Source organism: Boleophthalmus pectinirostris, unplaced genomic scaffold, assembly GCF_026225935.1.
Source record: "Boleophthalmus pectinirostris isolate CB_2022bp ecotype Guang Dong unplaced genomic scaffold, ASM2622593v1 HiC_scaffold_4, whole genome shotgun sequence".
Lineage (NCBI taxonomy): Eukaryota > Metazoa > Chordata > Actinopteri > Gobiiformes > Gobiidae > Boleophthalmus > Boleophthalmus pectinirostris.
This window is the reverse complement of record NW_026571353.1, coordinates 15202174-15227402: the sequence shown is the minus strand read 5'-3', so window position 1 is coordinate 15227402 and position 25229 is coordinate 15202174. Positions and strand designations below refer to the sequence as shown.

Sequence of the window (25229 nt, the reverse complement as noted above, 5' to 3'; positions counted from 1 at the left end):
CAATAAGATAACTTGTCTTCAAAGGTACTACAATATTTGTTTACAAAGGTACCTATGCTAAAATATCATCTCTGCAGGTTTAACAGTGGGCCACATAATTTGCCTTTATCACTGCATCTGTAAAGCACTAGACCTATGTGTTGTGGCATGGGAAATGTGCAGTCTATGAGTAAGTGAAGAGGAGGGGCGAGTGAGCATGCGGACCTATTGAGAGAGAGGCGGTTCAGCTCTGCTACGGTCTCAGCCTGAGCCGCTCGGAGTAGCACCAGAGCGCTGTGTATGCAGGAACAGGCTCTGCACAGCGTCAAAGCGAACAAATGAAAACCAAAACTACGCTTTCGTGTGGATTTATTTTGGGGCAACACGCTGAGTCGAAGTAGAAGGACTATTGTTGGATTTTGAGCGCCTGGCTTGACTGTGGATTGTACCTTCTCTACCATAACACCACCGAATGATTTCTCTGGCTTCGCCGCTGAGGTTAGTTAGCCTCCATTGCTGCTGTCCGCTGTTTAGGGGTGGGGGGTTTGTCTGCTCTGTTGTTGAACGGTAGGGTGTCACTACCCGATTTGCGCCAGGCAAGCTATAATCTCGGACAAACAACAGCATTGTTTTTGCTGCTAATCGTGCTTGAAAATGTATACATGTGTACAGTGGTAGCTTTGTCATAGCTGTCAGTTGCCAATGGTACAATACCAAATAATGGTAATGCAGTAGCTAAGTTAATGTTAACAATCTGAACACGGACTAATGTTTTACTGAATTTGTCAGTGGGTACTCTAACAGTAAACCCCGTGCTTGAAGTCTACAAAATATTAATATTTTATGAAACATGCATGTTTATACAACTGCAAAGAAGGTCAATATGCGATAAACTACAATTAACGCTGTATGTTGTTTGTCAAAGTGGGGTAGCCGTAACAGACATGGCAGACCGGCACACGCATGCGCAGAACTCAAGTGAAGCAAATCTGGAGGTGAGGCAAATCGGGTAGTGACTTGGGGTCCGGCTAATCTTTGGAGAAGAAACATAGCTGTATTGACCTTTTCAAAGCTAGGATTTACAGTAACGCCTTTTATCGATATCCAAGGAGATGAAACTCCCACCAAACCATCCAACCATCTGGTACCTCCTTTTTACACCGTACAGCACATCTGTCTAACAATTGGCTATTGTCTGCTGGTTAATGTTTTTAAATTACTAACACGTGCTATATAGTTAAGCTAACTGCTAACAGTGACTGCTAACCAAGCTAGCTGTCAGATATCCTAGCTCATTCTGCCTAAAATCTATTGATACTATTCATGTCTTCACTTCGAGATAAACCAAAGTACATGATACCCTCGATCTGCTTTGCTGACGCTGCTGTGATTTATGTTTATGGTGCATGGCACAGTAGCCTACATATGCACAACGATACATTGTTTATTTATTTCTTAATTACACAGTTTGGCTCTGTTTGGATGTAGTTTCACACACCTAAAATAAACACCTTAACACCATAGCTTCTTAACCATTATCAAAACAATCAGATGTTTGTTTGACTATGAGTAACAGTCTGGGCAGGTTTCTTTGTCAGTGAGCAAGTAGACTACCGATCTATATGTGTAGCATGTTTTTATATTTATTCTATATGCATGTATCATACATTGTAACATGTCTTTGAGGTCATTGTTGTCCTTTCAGCTCACTTGTGAGCAAATGTTTACTTTAGCCTCCCCTGCACCATTCTGTTTACAAACACTTGCTTCATTATTGGTCTGAGTTATGTTTTAGAGTATTTGGCTAGTTTATGACCTTATTTGACCAATGGAAGACGTAACAAACCTTTGATAAGGCTTTCCAATAAAATTATGAAATGTAATTAATTAATGAACCAATTTAAATAAAGCTTTGGTTTGAATCGCCAGTCTCCATTTGGTGATTGTGATGATGGAAAGTTGAAGTTGGCCAAATTAATTCCCTCAAATGTCTTTGGTACTTTGTTTCCCTTGTACTTTTTGTAGCCACTTGGTCATTCTTTAAGACTCAAAATGACCAAACAAACCAAAGACACACACATGATTGAATGTACAGTATTACATTAACTGATCATTTATTTTTGTTAAATAACTACTGAGAATCACATGGTGGTTTTGTGCAGTAGTAATTTGTGTCCTTTTTTCTCAAGGAAATAGATGCTGGATTGTCTGAGTCACTCAACTGTAATGTAGGCGGTCTTTCATGAGCAAATTATTGTTTGACTTCTTATGCAATTATGATAAGATAATACTGTAAGTGGTGATGCTATATATAAGCTGCATATAATAACGTGATATGGAGATTAAAAAAAAAAAAAATTATCCCACCTAAACAAGAACACATTACTTGAATGGAATACTTGATGATTGTAGGTACTAATTTCTTGATGAACATTGTGTAAGGTGACCAGGTTGTCATGATATACTGCTGATCTGACGGTGGAAATGCTTTAAATCATATTATTTTGTATCATGCTTCAGTTACAGAGACTCTCTTGTGAGATTTGTCAGTATAATAGAGGGACATTAAAGGTTTGAGCTACATTATGTGTTATGTGAATGGAGAGCTGTGTATTGCTGGGACCGAGCTTAGCTATAGGATAGGAGTGGAGCTGAGGGAGAGTGAGGAGATGTCTCCCCTTATCCTGAAGCCAATGAGGCCAAAGATAATCCGCCTCAGGGAGACGTTTCAGTGCTCTCATTATGAAATGCCACAGTTATGAAACAAAGCGCTCCCTTGAACTGTGTGTGAGACAAGTGTGTTTGTTCATCACTAAATACAAACAGTATGACGTGGTATTTCTGCCAAAACGAATGCAGCCATCTGTGGAGAGAGATACCCAGCTTCATTTGGACTGTCAGTAAAATACTCTGACAGTGTTGAAAATGGTGATCCAATGTTCAGATGAATTATAACGCTAAGGATTTACACTATTGATTTTAGTTTTAGACTGTAGCTGCACACAAGTCTCTGTAATATTTGTGTGCCAAGCTGAATGTAAATATTCTAAAGGAAAAGTACACTTGATAAAGAGCCACTATTAATCTTTATCACATAATGCTGTAATATTGTTATGGGTCATACAGTTCCTCACAATAATGACTTGGATTTTATTTTTTATTTTTTTATGTTATGATATTGCACCATGGTGCGCCATTGATTTGTCTGTATCCGAATCAATACGTGTCCTTATCTGTACTATAATTTTTGAATAGGTCCCCAGATGAAATGCTTGGGCCTTTTTTGAATCTAGCAAATCAGCCACAATGAAAAATGAATTCCTATGGATCATATTTCACTGAAGGTATGCAGGGATGAATCATAGATTAACACCAAACATAGCCTACAGCAGCATAGTACTCCTCATGGCATTTTTGATAATAGTTACAAATTGCAAAAGGACACAGAAAATAACATGCTCTTGAAGTCACATTTTTAATCGAATTTGAGCAGAGTTTTTCAGTCACATCACAGCCTGTAGGTTCCTGGAAAGACCGCTATGAACCCCCTTCACTGTATGTTTGACTAAAGGATTGCAGGAGAAATTGGAGGCAGTTACAACAGCTGTCCACTGTTACTAACACACTGGACCTCACCTGGCCAGCTTTATGTGTTTGGCCACTTCTGATAGGTGATACCTGAGAAAATTTTGTTTAATTTGGTTAATAAAAGCAAGTTTTTGCAATAACTTTAGAATTGGTTTACTAGGACTTGGATCAGGTCTTTGACCAGGACCACACACAAATCTACTTAAATCAGAAAATTCTACACCATAACTTACTTTGTTGTTCTCGATATTAGTAATAAAATAGTATAGTATAATAAATGTATTATTTTCCAGAATGCAAATATTGATGTGCTTTCTAATTTATGGTGGCTCTCCTAAACAGTCACCCATATTTAAGACTACTGAACAAGAAACAAACGGCGGATTAGCGCAGATTAGGCCTGGCTGTGCGATTCACTCCAGCCGGTTACGCAACAGAGATGACAGCATATTATGGGCTGTTACTGTGTGCGCGTGGCATCATATGTATCTGACAACTTTCAGCTGTGAACATTCAAGTAAAGCAGGTTTGCATCTGCAGCAAGTGGCCCAACTCAGATGATCTGACGTTACAAAGACTGCGACATGTCACAGGGAAAGGTACCAGGGTAAGTGTGTGTAATTACAGGCTATAGAGGGCTGGGTGGCACTCAGGACATATGCTGTAGATTCACAATTCACATGTAACTCTAATTAAAGCACCCTGTTAATGATTATGTTGTTATTTAGACTTGGAATACAAAGCATGTTGTCAAAAGTCTTAATAATTGAGACATGATACCTGCTATGATTTTTTTTTTTAGGAGAGATGATCATCTCTGTAATGATAATACCTTTCTGAAATAAATGAACAATGAAAATTAGCTGTTTTTGGTGTTTGAAAGTATTTTAATGTATTTGGCTCATTTGCTCTAAATAAGGATATCAAGGTTAATAGATAATTTTTGTTAATAATTATGACAATTCAGGAACTAAACAATGTGACAATTTTAGAAGTCATACGCACACTTGTCTGGCTTATTTATGTCACATGAACAGAATTTTTCAAAACTTTAGATTTTAGTTCCACACACTAATAATGGACTGATGATGAACATAAAAAAATGTCAGTTGTTTTGGGCGCTGGGCAAGATGTCAGCAATTGGGATTAATTGCATAATTGTGATCCTTCGTACTGTGATTGTAATAATAATCACATCTCAAAATGCTTTATTACGCGGCTTCCCTAGTGCTAAACATATCACAAGTATAGATATGTGCTAGTCGTATATTGTATAGCACGTTGAATTCCTCTTTTGAAACGTGACTTGGTTTCACACACATTTGGGAATAGACTTTCTTATATCTAATATCTCCCCCTGTATTTTGATGTTTCATGTAGTGTTTTGTAATGATCCGCTTCTCCACTGTACTTGCTCTAACAGGATTGCTCTCATCCATAAAGTGCAGCCCTGTGAGGCTCCTGTCATGAGGCCGGGCGGACACACTCGGGTTGCTCGCTGCATTTACACAGGAACATTTCAGAGCTGCTGAATTATTAAGGAGCAGTAAGAACAAGTAGGTCAGCCCTGGGCCCAGCTTCCATGTACACAGGAGTCTTTATAAGGCTCTTTGTGTGCTCTAAACATGTGCTGTAAATGATTAGGACTGGACAATAAACTGGAAGAGCAAATCTCACTGCCATGATATGCAGTATTTACTACTATTTAAAGGTCCTATATTACATAAAATTTACACTTGTGAGCTTTAGGCCTTGTTGGAATGTTGTTACTTCTTCAAAAACATACATGAAGTTTTGTTTTGTTTTATTCACACTTGTTTGAATCTGTCTATATCTCCAAAACTCAAAATACTCTGTTCCACCTTGTGATGTCATGAAGCCATAGATTTCAAGCTAGCAGCCACCTTTTACCTAAATGTGGAGCAGGAGTATGAAAAACTCAGCCTTAAATATGCAGGGTTTGTGTCTTAAAATGTGTGAATGAAACTAAAGACAACTCTGGGGATTTTTTTTTAATCATTACTATTATTTTTTTTTTTTTATGAAAAAACAACATAATAATATAGATCAGAAAATGGCCCTTTAATAATATATATATTTTTTTTTGCAGAAGGCGCATGGAAGAAGTATATGTTGTCAAGTATAGCTCGATGAAACTAATTTAATCTTTTTGTGACCCAAAATTATACAATCCAATTTTTCACTACATTAAAAACAGTGTCAGGCTACGGTCCAATTAATTGGATTCAGTTCTACACTTAAAATATCTGGCACAACTGTGATTAAGAAATCTTCAGTATCACTGATCAGAAGTGTGTAGTTTTGTTCATCTATGAGAAGTGTACAAAACAATCCCTAAAGTGCTTTTCCAGTCTTTAACACAACCTTTTTCAATCTGACGTTTGTGACATGGAATGTTTGCATATGCTATTCAAAGAAGAAACTATTGTTTTTTATTCTAAGAAAAACACAGTTGTCTGAAGTGTCAAGGTGGCAGTCCTTTTGCTGTGACTGCCCTGTTTTTCTTCATGTTATCTGCTGATTCTGTGAGTGAAAGGTTGCAACAGTGAACAGTACTGACTGTGGCCAAGACAAATCCTTTTCATGTTCAGTCATTCAAAATATTTTTTTGTGAGGGAGTACTACTATGTAAAGCATGACAGATGAACTCATGTGACCTGGCTTGCATAGATTCTTTTAAAATATTGCTACAGAAACATTTCATTGAGGCTTGGAAATGTGATACATGATTTTGTCCAAGAAAAATGTGCCCACATTTGTCAACAAAACATATCGAACACCTAATGGTATTATAGTCCAAGTTTTAGAGATAAGGAACCAAATATCTTTCCATAGGTTAAGGAAAATTTTATTGACCCTTTTGGGAAATTTATTCTCGGCATTTGACCCATCCTTCTATGCCACTGGAGTGCCCAGAGGAAACCCACCCAGACATGGGGAGGGCATGCAAACAGCCCACATAATCCACTAGCCTGTCTGGGAGTCTTAATTCATGGCATTCTTGCTGTGAGGTGAGCCCTGCTACTTTCCGTTTGAGTGCAGGAGGGACTGGAACCAGACCACATAACGCAGTAGACAAATGTCTAGTTTTGAGGCCATTCAATCACAGCCTTTTATTTTAAGTGTGTCTTTCAAATGCAAATGTCAAGATATTACCTGTCCTGCACTGGGTCGGGTGCCCGCAAATAGTTGCTGAAACAAGTGGATTTTAACGTTCTGGAATTTACAGGCAGGTATGAGGGTGTGATTACACATGGGAGGGTCAGGTGAATAAAATATATATTAGACAAATATATATAAATAAATAAATATCACACACACACGCATATATATATATATATACACACACACACACACACAGTAGGGATGGCACGGTTCACAAAATTCACAGTTCAGTTCGTATTGCGGTTTAAGGTTACGGTTTTCAGTTCGGTACGGTTCTTGTTGTCATTTTTTTCTTTTTAATCTTTAATCTCCAGAAATATACGTCATCATATGTTATGTTAGCTTAATTATCCACAATTTAGGATACAGCATTAAAAAAGTTTTAAAATTATAGTTATTAATGTAATCATGCACAAACTGAATTTGACTTGACTTTAAGCACATTATTACTGGACATAGGCAGCTGTTGTGCTTCGGTGAAAAAATGTTACCACCTTCCTAACCCTCCTCAGGAGTGATTTAGGAGATTGCCCTCTTGGCTGCAAGGTTAAGGGCCTGGCTCCACTGCACACGTAACTGCGCATCAACGCAAAGTTAGTGTTAGCTGTTAGTTTCACTGTGGACCTGAAACAAGTGGCTAAATGTGCCTCAGTCAAGTTTGATCTGTTTTCCCATTGACAAACACAGAGCCAGTGCTGCGCTTGTATGTCCTGCTGCAGCTGCCGGTGGAGCTGCCTTTGCGTTGACGCGCTGCTGTGGTTTCGCGAGGTTACGCGCATAAATGCTGACGTGTGCAGTGGAGCCAGGCCTTAACAGCTGAACAGACTTGTATTTACCAGGCTCACCACGGCAAACTCGAGGATTTCAACAGTCAATTTTAAAGCACTAATTAACAGTCTTTCTGGGCCTGGGCTCTTTCACACAACACCGATCTGCCCCAGGAGCACGTTGTGCTGATAGTAAACGCACAAATACAACCAAAGATTCATGCTGTCTGTGTATTTTGATGGAGATACGCGCCTACGCTCGCGTAGACCATCAAAAAATAGGATGGATCCTATTTACTGAAATCTACGTCTAGCGCGTGCAGTGGAGCCGCCCTCATTCACTTTCCATGCATTCTAAAAGTTACGCTTCCAAAAGTTGCAGTTTCTCGTGTAGGGCGAAATACGCATGCCATGCCCTTAGGACCTGGCTCCACTACATGGCTAAATGCGCCCAGTCAAGTTTAATCAGCTTTTCCATGGACAAACACAGAGCCAGTGCTGCGCTTGTACGTCCTGCTACAGCTGCCGGTGGAGCCGTCTTTGCGTTGATGCGCAGCGGTGGTTTCGCAAGGTTATGCTCATAATGACACGGGCGCATCCTGCATCTTCGAGCGGCCCTCTTCTCTCCTACTTGTCATTTCTACAGGTGACGTGCAGCACCCACACCTCTTCTTTTGCAGAAAAGCGAAACAGGTCACACACGGGTACAAGGCTACAATGCGCAAGCCAGGAACCATGGAAACCGTACGGTACGCACATATCCCGAACTGTGACAAGCGAACCGAACGGTTCGTTTTTTTTTCATGAACCGTGCCACCCCTAATATACACACATACATATATGAAATAGTTGACAAAACAAAACCTGGGTCAGTTAGGAGCACTGCAAAAAACAGTGCTTTGACGCTCCCAACATTGTGTTGTCTGAGATTGTGATTTTAGGTCCAAAACGATAGATCGTTCAGTTCTATACAATGTGTTTACCTGGTTGGTTAAGCATGAATGATAGTCAGATTATCAAAACTCAAACTGGATACAATATGATTCAAGGCTATTCAAGGCCAAGGGCAGGTAATGTATGGTTAAAGCAACTGGTTTTTGCTGACCTGGCAACAAGGCCACAGTGCTTCCAATAGGTAGAAAAAAGTTGTGATGCACTTCTGGCTGGGCAATATGGCAAATAAGAAATCACAAGTATTCCTCATAGAGATTGTTCAGCTTTGTCTCCCTCATGAGCCTAACTCTCATTCACTCCTTCTCCTGCAGTGTCAACGCAAACATATGAGATCCAAAATACAGTAATTTCTCCAGCTCAGCACCATTGTGGAGAAACCCAGGCCTGGGTCTCAGTCACTGCATACAATTTGCACAGAAAACCATTCAGGAACACCCCTGGCCTTTGCAAGGCAATATAAAAACATAAATGTGTGTGTTTCTCAATATTTGGTTGTATTTTGAGATGCTGTGGAGGGAGCTCCTAAAAAATACAAGACTTTTGTGCTTGGCTTGTCAGGTTATGGTAGCCCTGCTTGTGTATATTATAAAGATGGTGTGTTTGGTGGTGCCGGTGCCTCCACAGTGACTGACTGTTGGCTTGATCAGTCTGTTAGAGGACTGTCAGACTGCACAGAGGGAGAGGAGGGCCTTATGCCATTTCACACACAGTCACTGCACATGAAATCCAATCTCACTACTTTACTCTGGAGTGTGTGTCCAGCTGCACCGCACCACCACATCTGGAGGGGGTGGGGACTCTTATCCAGGGCCACACAATAGATGGATAGATTGTTAGTATCAAATTAAACTTTAACTTGTAGTATTGTGTGTGGTGTTGAATAACATATTTGTTACAGTCTCGATTTTGGAAATAATATATATCAGGGCCTCCATCCTTTTTTCCCTGGTGAATTAATGGGAGAGAACTACTCCTTAGAGGCTGCATGAAATTAAATATAGGTGATGGCTAGCCTTAAATGAGGTACAGTAAAAAGCCTATAAACATAAACCAAAGATACAACTCTAAATTATATACATAAGTATTAAGTTTTAATTATTCTGTGTCATATTTATAATTCCTACATCCTTTGGGGAGCTATTTGGAATGGGGTGGAGAGCTGGATTTATCCAGTATTTATTCAAAGGAAGTAGAGGAGACGTAGAGGAGAGAAGTTTGTTCAGTGTCTTAAGCAACACTGAATCTGAATTCTTCTGGTACACTACATGAGGAAAGCACAGACTTTGTCTGGCAGAGTATCAGTTAAAGATATTACAATCTGACAAACTTCAAGCAACGAAGTGTAGATCTGAATCTTGTGTTGGAGAATGCTGAATATGTGAAAGTAGATCAGATGGTTAATTTATATTATGTAAGCTGTGATGAGGAAGCAGTGAGGAGCAGTTTAGACAGTGGTGGTTCTATTATCCTTCTGCAGAGTCTGACTTTTGTTTTCTGTTTTTTTTTTTTTTTTTTTTTTTTGTTTCTGCTCTGCTCTATTTGTTTTGTGGTTACTGTTGGCAGAAAATATATGTGATTATGAATATTGTCTTTAAAACAGTCTGTTCCCACTAACTGTTTAGCGTACACAGAATCACATGCAATTAAAATTAATATTTTAATTGAGATTTAGTCATTTCTAATGGTCCTCAATCCTCTGAAACTACAAGTGTGGTCTAGAGCATAGTCCAGTTGTTAAATGCCAATTAACAGGCCAATTAAAAGACCACGTTCCTGTATTGGGTATCTGCTTGATCCGAGATGCTTTTACTTGTACTGGTCAACGTGGTCCCTATACCAGGAGTTGATACCACTCATGAATTTACTGTCTCATGTCATCTCTCTTCTGAGCAGCAAGTGATGGGACATAACTTGCCCATAGAGAGAAGCCAGCTCATACTAGGCAAGGTGGGTCAAGTATCTTGCCTAAGGACACAACAACAGCACATAACTAACTTCAAAGTATGTTATACTGTATATTTATATAATATATTGCAAAATTTCAATATGGCTGTTGAACTTTACTGCAATATCACATATTGTTCTTCTGCTTTCTGATTGGATAATTAGGAGAACCAAAACACCCATTTATCACATAAACAACTTGGCAATCATGTCCAATGTTTTTGTAAATAAATCAGCATTTTTAATTGTTATCTATAAGATCAATATTTGATTTGAACATGTCTGCATTGTGTTTGAAGACATAATTAAGGCATGTTCATTGAGGAAATCAGCTGGAAAGTGCCCCTGGCTGGAAAGTCCCTCTGAATTGTACCCTTTATGAAACAAAATTAGTTAATCTATGTACATATTAATAAATAAATAAATAAACAACAGCAACAACATTCTGTGACCGGTGTAGCATTTAAAACCACTGCCAGTGTGGGTAATTTCTGTAATCTTTACCTCATGTGTGTGCGTGCGTGTGCGTGCATGTGCGTGCGTGCGTACAATAAAACAGCTCTGGAGCCCCACAACGTGAGTACGCACCAGTAGCAGGAATACAGAATTTTGGATAGGCCGTGACAGAACTGACTGGGTTTGTGTTACAAACACTGTGCGCACGTACATCCCTCTCACGTACATGTGCACACATGTCAACCTTTTTAGTTTTCTCTGCGTTCCTCTTTTTGTTTACCTCCCATTACGCCATTACGCAGCAGTCCAGTGACTGATATGCGCCATGAGCGTACAGAGCAGGATGTGCAGGTGTATGTACAGAGCAGTGCTCATGTGCACTATATCAGACGTGTGTCTGCTCCGCTGTCACAGCCCTGAGCTGTCAGTGAATGTGTGTGCTGATCTCTGAGGCCAGTTTTCTACGGTTCTGATGATAGCTTACCTTCTGGCGACTAACTTTTTAAACTAATCAAAGTGGCACAATGAGTATAATTTGGTCACAAAATTAAATGGAGCTGATGGCAGAAAGGACATATGTGGTGCGAGGAAATCCGACATCGCAGCATTAGGACCACAGACACAGTAAAAAAAACAAAACAAAAAAACCCTTTAGGACATCGCCGTAAACAGCCTCATGTGAATTAGCAGCTTTTGTACAGATCCAGATCAAACCAAACTATAGAGCAGTGCTGAGCTGATACAGGGAGCAGCAAGGGGCTCTGCTCTGCTGTGGGAGGGCATCTGGACGGTCGGGAGGGTACATGTCTTGAGCATGTTACAGGTTGTTTTTCAGTGGACTAGTTTGATATTTATTTTTACGATTCTGTCAATTCACTGAACATGCCACACCACGCCCTCAGCCCACTCCACCCCACTGGATGATCAGGCATGAAACACCTCTTGTTTATAGTTCCATGTCCCACACTTCCACTAGAGCTAAGATCGGAGGAACAAGAAAAAAATATTTAAAATACGATTTCATAATGTGTGCCACTTCGGGAAGATCTGTAAAATGACATGAACAAAGCCCGGCATTTAGTCTCACTACATTCTTATTTCATTTTATTATGATATAGATTGCTAATTTTCTAACTCAATGTATCACAGTGCTTGATGCGCCCTACTACAGGCTGGCGAGAAGGTCCCCCCTCTTCTGGGCACAGCAGGTACCTGTGTGCCGCCCAAGAGAAGGCGCACCCGGAAGGAGGAGTGGGACGTTCCTGCAGAGAGAATGGGACACTTGAGCTGGGACTTTCAAGCCAGGGGGACGCTCAAGTCAGGGTGATGCTCGAGCCAGGATTCCCTTGAACTGGTGATCATGGAGGGTGCATAGCACAGCTGATTGGGCTTGATAACATATTTACAGGTGCACTGTTGGAGATCACTGTCTATCAGAATAAAATGTGTCTAGATTCCCAGATAAATATAGATTTTGTCTGCAGAAAACAAGGTCCTCCTTTGGTGGAAATCTATCAGCTTTATGAAAACGATTGTTGGGACCCACTGCTTAATCGGGAGGTGCTGAGATGAATGAGATTAAGACCCATAGAGAAGGCACTATAGTTCTTTGTAGAGGTCATGATGCTGCTGTTGAGATTTACAAATTTATGAGTGAGTGCTGAATTATATTTGTTTTGATTGCAATTTATCTTTTATATCTAATTGTAGTAATTCATTTACACTAAATATGATGTAGCTATTTCCATGTGTTGTTACAGATTGAATAGACCGAGGCTTGTTGAACATATATATTGGTGTGTTTTTAAACCCAATTTGGGTGACAATGTGTCAGCAAAAATCCAAAGAGGAAATGTTCTCAGCTCTCTGAAACTCTGAACAAACTATTGTTGGTGTAAAACAGCCCGGGGCTCAGAGCTGGAGCTGATGCAACAGACGAGCTGTGGCTGGATTTCTCATCTGCTCAAAGGGAAACATTTTGAGTTATTTTCAACAATCTATTTTTTACTCTTCTTACATCATACACGCATCAGTCTCATTTTCCAGGACACCACATGCTTTTTTTTTCTCTTGTTTATAATGTGTCTGCATGTTCCTCAGAAACAGGGCAGTTTTCTAAGTGTTGAGCTTTGCACTGTTTCAGCTTTTCTCATGTGTTTAATTTAGTTCTCTCTGCTAGGAGTGTCCTGTGCAAAATACTTAGCTGTTTATGTCAGGCCATATTATGCCTTTTCTAATATTCAGTCATAATTTTTGATGCACATAGATTTTTTAAGATATAAATAATGTTATTATGCACAGCGTTAATCATGTTCGTGGAAAAAATGTGAAAACATGCACCTTTGCTGTGAGGGGATTTCTATCAGCATGCAGTGATGCCCTTATCTTGACTTGGTGCATGCTTAAACATTGGGTTAAACAGTTTCCTACAATATAAAGGACAATGATCTGTAGTTAGAGACTTAAATAGCAGTATCACATATCTGTATCTAACTAATGAGTAAATATGGCTGTATGCAATAAATTATTTTAATCCCAGATTAATATAATGCATTATTATTTACAAAAGCAAAAAGTTTATTTTTGAACTATATCTTAACAATTTGTGGTCCTTACGGAAGCAGATTTAATGAGCTATATATTGGTTATTAGCTTCGGACCATCCCTAGTTGCATTATTGTGCCGATACAAAGAATCAATACTACTTAAGCTTTCTGTGTGTTATTTAAAACCTCAGCTGAGCAAGAGCCACTGAGAAGTGAGAAGTTGGCCATCAAGAGCGTTCATTACCTGTTTTGCACATTAAAGCTCAGATTTTTTTCTTTAATTTAATCACGTAATCCTTAAATGTTTTCTTGGATAAAGCAAAGATAAATGAAGTGTTACTGAATTGAATAGTTTACCTTTGATATCAGCCCATTGCTTGTGTTTATTACGATAGCAACAGGCTAACGTCACTAGGTAGTGCTGACAATTCTTTGCTTGTGCATGCATCAACCCCAGTGGGAAAAAGAGAACCCTGGTGTCTAGGATTAACATGCATCCATTTGCACATAATATTCACATCTGTAGGGACAGACGGGGGACTAGCCAAAGTACTAGAATTATCCCCAAAAAATATTCTAAATGTAAAATTTGGTTAAAACACACTCACTGCAATAAATAAAAAGCAGAATGATGCACATACAGTTATTAGTTTGGAATAATATGTCTGACTCATTACTTATGCAAACTTTTACAACATCATCATATCATTATCTTATAATCAAAAAATAAACACAAATTTCCCAGTAGTGCAAAGGAAATGAACACACGATAAACACTGACCCCAAAAAATATTGTTCTACCTTACATAAATTGAACGTTAAGTCGATATGTTATTATTAACAGGCCTAGATATGAAGTATACTTATTATATTTAGTGATTTTAGTAGATAATTGAAACAACCCCCCAAAGAAGTATTCTAAAGTATAAAAAGTAGGCAACATTATGAAAATCTTTTATGTGGTGTCAGTGCATCCCTACATTTAATTGTGAATTATGCTTGTGTTTTGTGTATACAGTTAGGTGCTTGGGTCTCCTTGTCCCGGGCACTTGGGTAATGAGGCTCCAGGGAGATAAATCCTTATGGGAGCTGACAGGGTGTCACATTCCTCGGGGCTGAGTCCTAGCAGCCCCCCTCCTTCATCCTCCCATCATCCGGGACGCTTTATACTCTTCTATCGCCAAAGTTTACAGTATACACATCACAGTGTCTTTTTCACATCTGCTTCAGAGGAACTGTCATCAAACCTTCAAAATGACCCGGCACTGTTGAATTTTAAATTATGAACTGTCTTGTCATAAAGCTTCAAATTTATGTTAGTTATGTAAGTTTAGCTTGTGTTTTGACTCATTTCTATAGCTAGCTTTACAGTCCACAGTTGGGAAATGTTTCTTAATAGTGTGGGTTTATTGGAGAGAAGTTATATTGGATTGTATTTTCCAGTGTTAGGAAAAGGCAGTAATAGACCAAATGATGCAGATAGTGAACATTGTTGGTGGGGATTCGAACAAAATATGAATCTGTTTCTGATCTGAGTTACTTTATTATTTCAAGATAGAATCTGTTTTCCTGGAATCCAGAATGCACACTTCTCACAGTGGAAGATGTCAGTCTGGTCATTTTTTTCAGATGGGCAGGTGGCAGGTGGATCGACAGGTGGCTTAGCCAGTCAGGATCATGTGTGGTCCGTCCATATCAAAATAAATATGGCAGCTTAAGAGGAAAGAAAAAAGAAAAAAAAATATCACAGGGGACTGAAAAACATTGCATGTCTTTGTGGAATAAATGAGCAAAGCACTAAACTCTGTTAATTTGAAGTGAGAGAAATTTGATTTAATCTGTAAATGATACGTGACCATGACCAATGAGCTCCTTTGTTTCACATGCATCACTGAAAAAAAAAAAAATATAATAATTTGATTTCCTGTTCATGTTTGATCAGGCTCAAGACGTAACAGGGTGTGGCGACCAAACTGTTATCCATGTGTAAAAAAAATACTTTGAGATCTCTCATTCTGGATTTGCCACCCAAAGAATCTACACCTTGCTGATTGATTGTACCCTTCATGTGTTTTTTACAGTCAAGTTAAAATTGGCATGATTTTATATTAATAGTCAGATTTCAAGTTGGATTGTTTTCATTTATTACCTCAAGGCTCAATCTATCTGTGAAATTCTTGTTGTTGATTCAGTCCTTACCATTGCATTGGACCAGCCACAACGCCTCCACAAACTGTCTAAGAACACCCTCGACAGGTTTGATTGAATGTTTATTTCAGTCGAATTTAGCCGTTGCTTGAAGTCTCCTGCTTTGGCATGCACTGAGTTCTCTGTCTCTGTGTACACCGCTCTGCTAGTATTTCCACAACCCAGCCTAAAATGGAGTGAAGAAGGGGTGGGGGTCTTCTAGAGAATGAAATATTGGCTCAGTGTGCTTTAAGCTGAGGCCCGCTTTTGGAGACGTCCCTATAAGCTCGCAAAGGAGAGGGAGAGGGGGGAGAGAGGTGAGTGAGTTCGTGGATTGTTGGCAGCGGGCCATGGACTTGCCTGTGTTGCCTGTGGGTGTCTGTAGCAGTGCCAGCGCATGTGTTTAAGGCCTCATGCGCCTCAGAGCTCATGTCAAAGCTCCCTCATTGTGTTTGCCTCCTCATCTTGATTCAGGTTTTTGTCCTTAACAGATCTTGTGATTGCCTTCAGAGTTGTTTTTCTCCCTCCCCCAGGACACCCTCTCCGGTCCCCTGGATGCTTATCAAAGAGGATCTCTCATTTTTCGATGCTCTGCTCTTTTGGTTGGACACCAGTATGACATCACTGTATGGCCTGCTTAATAATGTGCAGCCAAAGATGGGTTTCAGCAGGTCCTTGACATTCGTAACCACGTGCAGGGTCGGTTTTCCTGTAAATGTTTACACTATGATACTATTGTAAAGCACTTGCATAAGTGTCATATCAAGTGACTAGTTTTGTTTGTGTTACTGGGAATAGAATACAGTATTAAGGGCATTTTGAACTACTATGATAGCAATGTTTATTTAGGATTCAACATTCAAAGCTCCTGAAAGTGCAGGTTTTCAAGATAATACTGGGACTATAATAACATTTTAGTACTCTTATTGAAATTTAGGGTTGGGAATACAATACAATACACAATACAACGCTCACTGTGGCATTTTTGATACATATGATGATCATTACATTGCACATTCTGCATATATCATAGTTTTTTAAAGTGGAAAATGTTTTTACAGTATTTGTTTGTTAAACTACTACATGCACATTCTGTTTAAGGAATCATTTAATTAATCAAAACTGTGAATATTCCACTTGACTAGAATGACCTTACTTTCTCTAAATAAGGAAGGAATTTGTTGTCCCGCCACAACTTAGTTTTGTGAAATGCGTATAGTATATTGATACAGCAACCTCTAATATAAGTTAAGTATCATAATATGTCAGTATTTTGGCATCCCTGTGTACTACATGTGTGTAAAAATAATACAGCTTTATCGTTAATCTCCATCCCTTGTTTTTTAACTTACTGTAGTATTCTCCTTCCATTGCTGCATTATCACATGTTTAACTTGCTCACACAACTGAAACCTGAATTGTCTCAGGACAGTGTTTTGCCAAAGGCTCCTCGAAAATAATCTATTTAAGCCTTATTTCCATTGCTCCAAAGTGTCTCCTCTGTCTAAAGTAAACCATACCAGCCTGTTTGAGGGGTCTTAACATCCAGAGAAATCTAGTCCGGTACAGCTCCCAGATTGCTTTAGTGAAGACGTGGCTACACAACCAAATTACGTGACTTGAAAAGAAAGAACTAAGACAGGATAACAAGACCTCATAATTCAGATATAAGATTATTTTAATTTCTCACTGTATACTTGATCTTGTGATAAGCCCCCATATTTTAGTGTCCATAAGCAACACCTGTTTTATGTTTATAGTGCTGTCATGCGATTAAAAAAATTGAGAGATTAATTAATTATGATCTGTAATTAATTAATCTAATTAATCTCATTTTAATCTCACCTAAAAATTGCTGAGAAAAGCCTTCAATTTGAGGTATTTTCATTTAAATTCATTATTACATTATTGTGGCAGATCAAAAGACTGATATAGATTAAAAAAGTGACTTTATAAAGTAATTTATTGTTTAACAAATCTCTCCAGATTGGCTGTTGAGCCCAAGTCTCCATGAATAAGAAACTGTTTGCTGTAAAGTAGCAAAGATGAGGAAATCTGAACATAATAACTTTTGTCTACTTAAAGACAATAAAAAGTCCAGTTTTTCCTTAACCATATTAAAAATATTATTGATAGAGAAATGCTTTATATATGAGATCACTGGTTTTAGTCCTGGTTTAGACCTGCTTTAGTCCTACTTTAGTCCTACTTTAGTCCTGGAATGGATTAATCCTGGTTTTAATCCTGGTGTTAGTTCTGGTTTAGTCCTGGTTTAGACCTGGTTTTAGTTCTGGTTTTAGTTCTGGTTTTAGTCCTGGTTTAGTCCTGGTTTAGTCCTGGTTTTAGTCCTGGTTTAGTCCTGGTTTAGTCCTGGTTTAGTCCTGGTTTAGTCCTGGACTGGGTTAGTCCCGGTTTTAGTCTTGGTGTTAGTTCTGGTTTAGAGGCGCACAGGAGGAAGAGCGGTTTACGCAGCGGACACGAGAAAACACGATCCACACGCGGCTCACGGGAGCACGTCGGTGTCCGCGCAGTGTCTACGGAAGGAAATGTGGTCCGCGCGTTCTCAGGTTAATGAGGATGATGAAGGTGTTTGTGTTTGTGTTTGTGTTCGTGTCCCCTCATGTGGCAGGTCACTATAGGACAGTAGTGCAGACATCATGAGTCTGTGCAGGCTGTTTTCACCAGTGACATTTAAGTTGTAGGCGATATTATATTTGTTATTTTCTTTTATATTTCACGTCGGGAGAAGAATTTCCAAGACACGAATGCGTTTTTACCTGTGCACTGCTGCCTCTGTTCTACTGGCTCTTCGACCTCGTGCACTGTGCGACTGACGCCGCCAACGTGAACATGACGTTTACATTGCTCTTACTGCGCGCGTTTTGCGGGGGTTTCCGGCAATGAGTGGAATTACCGAAATAAAAAAATGTATAAATGTGTTTTTTTTGTGTGTGGTGTTGTCCCAACAACACATAAAAACAGATTTTATAATAAAGCAACTCGCAGAAACAGTAGAGTTAGAGATTAAAAATGAGATTAACGCGATTAAAAAACATAACACGCTAAATATGACTGTAATTAATTAATCGCAATTAACACGATAATTTGACACCTCTAGTTTATGGATCCATCAAATTTAAGCCAAACCCACTGTATTATATGACATTACTGTACGTTACTGTACTGCACGTTAAGCGCAGCATGAAGGCGCAGAAAAGTGAAATAAATGCTAAAGAAGCTGTTGATTAAAGCAGAAGTAGTTTTGTCTAGCTTTGGTCACTCTTATAGCACCACAAATGTGGAATTACTACGTGTCTTCTTGAGATCTGCCTTATGATGAAACATATAATTTGGGTACGTTTAAATTTTATTTGATAAAAAGACATTTGTTATGATTGGATGATGTCAATTGCTCACATAGCAGAGCTTTCACTTGGAGACCCTTGGCTGGTGCTGGATCCCACCAATCTGACCTGAGCCAAGGTGGCGCAAGCAATGCAAATGATGCTTTATTATTAGTTAACTTGCAATAATGATTTTCAGTATTCTTTTGAGTCTTGCCCATGGGTCATTTACTAACAGTGTAAACCATATCTACAATAGTCTGTTTTCATTTTATGGTGTGGAAGGTGGTTTGTTATTGTACTGTTGTTTCTTAGGGCCATCCGCAGTACCCACAGCAAATCTTATAGCACCTGTGCTCATCATGAATTTATCTCATCTCTTGACAGCTTTGTCCATGCAAATAATCTTTGGGCCATTTTGTTTCTGTACAGATGGACCGAGCTATATAGAAGATGTGTTAATCTTGCTCTACTTAACTTTCAGTCTCTATCTCCACAGTTCGCTGGCAAAGAGAAACAGCCGATAATGTGCGGCGCCTCCTCTGAAACCACTCCCACTTCCTGTCTGTAGAGGAAGCGGCTGGGCCAGCATGTCCTCCCACCAGTCCGTGCCACCGAGCCGGAGGACAGTGGATACCAGGCACCTGTCCAACCCCGCCTCTCTACCTCTTCAGCTCCAGCGGGCACACACGGTGAGTCCAGGCACAGATCACGGTGTAACACCTTGCATTGGTGTTCTGTACAGTGGAGTACTCCAGATATGTTTATGCAATTTACGAGATTCAGTTCATGTCCTTTCTATTGAAATTTTGCACTGACATGCATGTTAACTTGAATTTCCCTCAGGATCAACAAAGTAGCTCATCAAATTGAACTAATTCAAGTTTTGTATACTAAACTATTTAATTTAAACTCAATTTTCATACTAAAGAAAAAGCTTATCTTTAACAATACTGTACTTATCAATGAACAGGGGCATTGATATACTAGTCTTATACACTCCTGACGTCTTTACCATCTCCATAATTGAACTCTTAAAATTTCTAGCATTTGTAATTCTATACAAGATTTTGACCTTTCAAAACAGAATCTTGCATTTCTATGATTGATACCTGCTCAAATTAGTAACTATTTTAGGACCCGACATTATGTTTGTGAAATCCCTCAGTCGTCCTGGTAGGATCCATAGCAAAGGAGAAGTTCAATTCTGTCAACTGGACAAATGTTTTGTTATGTTTTTTTTTTTTTTTATCGAGTACGTTTTGCAGCTCATCCAAACTCATCCAAGTTGATTCTTCAAAACTGAAGAAACAGCTGAGCTGCAAAATGTATTTGATCAAAAAAACTTTTGTCCAGTTGACAGAATTTAATTTCTCCTTTATGTATCCTACATTATCGTAGGGGCGGGCATGATTAATCGATTATTCGATAATTGATCATTAAGAATTTCATCGATTACGTTAATTTTAATCGACAAACCGAATGTAGGTTGCTGTGCGTAGCGTGACCAAACAGGGGTCCGTACATGTAGCTCTCTGCACTCAGAAGGAGCGAGCAGACACAAACAGTCGGTCAGTCTGCAGCGTACCGAAGCACAAATGCGTATTTAACGATGATTCGTACAAGAAACTAAAGTAGTTTCTTTTTATACCAGTTACGTCACATTGGAATACCCCCAGGGTTTCGCAGTGTATTGCAACATTATTAGTGCATAGATGTTTTACGATCTTATGAAATCATTAATAATTGTAGGGACATCTTCCCAGTTGCGACAGTTTTTTTTTAATTAAGTGTATGCCACAGTATGGCAGATGCTTAGCCCTTGCAAACCCAGCACACAAAGTGTTAATAAATCTGAAGCTAGAGTCTGGCAGTGTCTTCTGTGGTATTTTGTAAACATAGCATTATTCCTGACCTCTGACCCCTCAGCCTCCTGCTGGGCCCCTGCAGAAATATTCCTAGGTCACTGTGTTGTGCACACAGTAGCTCCCCCTCATTAGATGTTCAAGTAGAAAGTTCATGTTGTCAGTGCAGGCCCATAATGGTTCTTTTCCATTGTTTCCTGTCACAACTACTAATTATCCAGATTATGTTGAGTCTGAGCAGAGGCAGTGCCGTCTGGACTTGAAGCAGGAATCACCCCCTGACCTCACGTTGTTCCGTTATGTTCTCGTGGTGAAAATAAAATTCCCCAAAGTTGCATAAAAATCTTCCTCTCATATTAGCGGGTTATCTCCCACTTCTTGATGTTAATGCTGTGTGTATTACTTAAAAAATGACCATATGCTGCACAGATAAGACGGACAGTTTTTCAATCCCGAAACATGTTTTGTATATTTGACACATTTTGTTGTTTGCTTTATAGGAAGTGGGGCTGGTGGACTATCATGGTCATCATGCTCGGGATTACAGCTCTCATCTGGGACAACCTCATCGCCGCCGACCCTCACTGCTGTCAGAGTTTCAGCCGGGGATTGAGAGGTATGAGCTGTTACAGCCTCTATGGACATTTGGTTTATAGAAGACAGAAGCATGACCATGTTTTATGCACAAGACTCCATGAATATCATGTTTGCCTTTTTAGAGGACATTGCATTGCGTGTAGCTCTTGCTGTTGACTAATTATGACCATTAAAATTGTGCCTAAACTTGTATTATACTATATGTATTGTCTCATGGCTGTTTATATGAAAGCCTAAAGTGTGGCCCTTCTCAGCAGCTTTATCTCTCTGACATAACCCCAGAGCAGTCCTTATGTAATTGGTGCCTGCTTCTCTGTGTGATGTTGTATTTTAAAGCTTTGTGGGCCAAAGGAGCTGTTTTCAATACAGGAAGATGTGGAACCAACATATTGTGTGCTTTATATTTTCTCCTGCAGACTCAGGTCATGTACCTTCTCAACTGGTGTATTATTTATACAGCCTTTCTTTTTTGAGGATAGGTCTTGATAAGTACTTATGAATATTTGATTTGTATGACATGCATTTTGTATGATTCTCAGAAGAAACTATTTTCTGAAGCTGAAGGCAGATGTGGATTTGGTTTTACTGACACTGATTTGTAATTCTCATTGTTTAAATGCTTAACTAGCACACGTGTGATTTTAAATGGCTTTAGGGTCAGTCCATATGAAATCAGCCGCCCTCCCCTATGAGCCATCTCAGATTTGGCTGAAAATTTTTTTAAAAATTTCTGAAATGACCAAATAAAAGAATCTCAAATTTTAGGTCAATCCCTTGAGTCGTTCCTGAATTATGGCCCGTTGAAATTTTGGGGCCATGCTCACTTTTTCTGAAGCCTTAATTTATAACCATGTTTGAGAGACAATACCTTCATAAAAAATAGAGCTATGAAGCTGAAAATGTGTATTATTGTAGATTCTCTGGTCATAGATTCTGAATCTGTTGTCAAATATTGGGTGTCTTTATTACAGGGGGTACTGTGAGTCCACAAATTCTCACATTTGGTTGCTGGTTAATTTTTTTTTTCCAATTTTTGAGGTCCAAGATCTATTTACTCCAAGCAGATATTTACAAACTAACTGTTGAACCTGAACATATGAGAGAATGACCATTTCTGACAACAATCTCACACTTTTCTGAGCTTTCATGTGGATGATGTAGAGCCCCAAATGTGGTCACAGACCAAATGATCTTTTTGGCCCCTTGTTTGGACCCTCGGTTCCTCATGTGGGCACAGCTAGATGTTGATAAATTTTTTAACTGAGAAACTTTGGCATATTCTGATTAGTTTAATGTACCCAATCTACTATTAACTTCATTCATTTCAAACAGAATTTTTGAAAATGAGCTCTCATGGGTCATTATTGGTGGAGCTTAGGTACTTTTCCACCTACTAGAAAGGTTCAGTTACCTTTAATAGCCTTAAACACTATGTGCTTGTTATAAGGGAAGACAATTGGAGATTATTTGTGCCTACATTGTGATGGTTTTGGCACAGTAATAGGCTTGGTTGCAAGGGCCAGTCTACAGGCAACTGACAGCAATCAAATATTGACTGCACTCCAGATGTTTGAGTGGGCTTCACAAAACATAAATAATGTAAAGTTTTTCTTTACAAGCTCTAAAGACATTACAAACCATGAACTTACTTTCAAACTTAAAGGTTGTATGGAGGATTTTTTTTTTGTTTCAAACTGTCAATGAAAGTTTAAAATACCATTACAGAGACACAGCAGCTTTGTAATTATAATGACCAAAAAAAAAGAATGAAAATCCATCAACTGTGGACGTAGTGAAGCCAGATAAACATCAGCCAATAGAAAACGAGGCTCCCTCATTTTCTATTGGCTGTTAGGCTGTCAATCAAACTCCCTATGTTTCTAGTGTAATTGACTCATCGGCGCACTGGGATTACATGGTTTATTCAGCGGTTCTTAGAGGCTTTTTTAAACTGTAGCTTTTGCGCAATTCGCACAAAGTTTGTTGCGATTGCGGACGAGAATCCACGACCAGTTTGTTGCAAAAGAAAGTCAGTTTTTGAGGTCGCTGAAAGATGAAGAGAAGGGGAAAAGGAGCAAAACCAAACTGGGGTGATTCTTGGAGATTCCTTCCAGTAATGGTGTGACTGAAGCAGACGAAGGGCCTAAAAACTGATGTGTCAGTCGCTAAATTCTTTCTACACAGGTCACTTCAACAGTAATTCTGAACACGCACGGCTGTAAACAAGCGTGATTTCTAGAGTCAGGAGGCAGGAGGAGATGTTTCTACTGAGGGAGCTGTGGAGGAGGAAGGTGGTGTCAGGCATGCACAACATTTGAAAAAGGACTGTGGCTGTATTTCTCTTCCCTTAAAAAATCCTCTATACAACTTTTAAAGAGCGTTATAGCAAGGAAAAGGCTGTGAATGGTACTAGATCACACCACACTTTCATTCTGCTGTCAAATGGTAAATTAGAAATGAGGAGAATATCTCAAGATAATTTATGTACTGAAGTGTCAGTTTCTGAAATACAAAATGAGATTGTGCCAGATATCTCTCTGGACCAGCCAGGTCAAAACAGTGCATGTATTTATGACATGAGGTGGTTCATTGGGAAGTGTGTTCAGATGAACATGGTGATGTCTATGCGAGATTCATGAATGGAGACGACAGAACCCTCATCTGGCCTCCTGAACATCGGCAACCATGTTGGGTCCCGTTTCATCACATAATCTGTTGTATTAAGGCACCAGAAGTTCAGGGAAGAAGAGCACAAAATTACCTCCTTGACACTGCAGATTATGACAGGATCCAAACATTACTTCCAAAGTTCATTAGTAGTTAGGAACACTTGAATGTGCAAGATACCAATACAGATGATCTACATGTAGGTGGCAAAGGCACCAAAGTGGACACTTTTTTCCAGTATGTTGGTATTTTCCGCTGAGGTTGTTTTTCACACTGAATTTTTAAAATGTAATTTCTAGCAGTTGAACAAATAGCAGATCAGATTACTGTATTTTGGTAACTTTTTTGTCAGTATCAATTTTTTCCTTGTTAATGTTACTGCCTTCTAGTAATATTTTGTGCAAACATTTTACACATATTGACATACACACATACTGAAAGCCATGGTTATAGAATCAGAGACTTTGCCTTTGATCAGTTTCCAATCAGTTTCCATGAATACTACCTTAACTTTTGTTGCTTTACTTATGAAAAGCTGTTTCTTTGTGAGATAGCAAATTATCTTCCTCAAATAAAGATAGAATAAACAATGCAAACAAACCTTTTTTCATAATTTTGTACAGAGTTGAATTTTCTCAAAGGATTAATGGCACTTTTCCAAGCAATGTACCACAAATAAACTCCAATTGTCTCCCCTTATAACAAACAACTAGTTTTTAAGTCTAATAAAGGTAATTGAACCTGTCTCACAGGTGGAAAAGTACCTAAGCTCCACCAAAAATGACCCATGAGAGCTCATTTTCAAAAATTTCATTTGAAATGAAGGAAGTTAATATAGACTAGGATTATTTTCACAGAAGAGAAGTCCAAACGGCAAATTTGAGGAAAAATCTGTAGACCTTTTTTTTGTTTTTTTTCCCCATAATTTGAGATTGCTTATTCAGAATATTTTGTTTACCCAAGCTGGATTTTGAGTTCTAATCCTTCTAATTTGCATATTAATAATATATATATAACTTATGAATATATTATCCATCCATTCATCCATCTATGTTCTTCCGCTTATCCGGGGCCTGGAGCCTCAGATTTGGAAGAGCTGCTCGTCATCCCAGCCGCTTCACACTCAGCTGCAAACCACCCCAGTGCTGC

The 25229-nt window shown here is 39.0% G+C and overlaps 1 protein-coding gene across 1 annotated transcript in view; it reads left to right on the top strand.

The window, feature by feature from the left end:
* Positions 1-245: 245 nt before the first annotated feature.
* The window catches only part of ncor2 (nuclear receptor corepressor 2), a 66814-nt gene continuing 41830 nt past the window's right edge, over positions 246-25229 (top strand). Inside the window, exons 1-3 of the mRNA XM_055161279.1 lie at positions 246-477; positions 19451-19643; positions 21317-21432. Of these exons, the coding sequence (XP_055017254.1) occupies positions 19542-19643; positions 21317-21432 (218 nt within the window). The 5' untranslated portion in view covers positions 246-477; positions 19451-19541. The remainder of the gene's footprint in view (positions 478-19450; positions 19644-21316; positions 21433-25229) is intronic.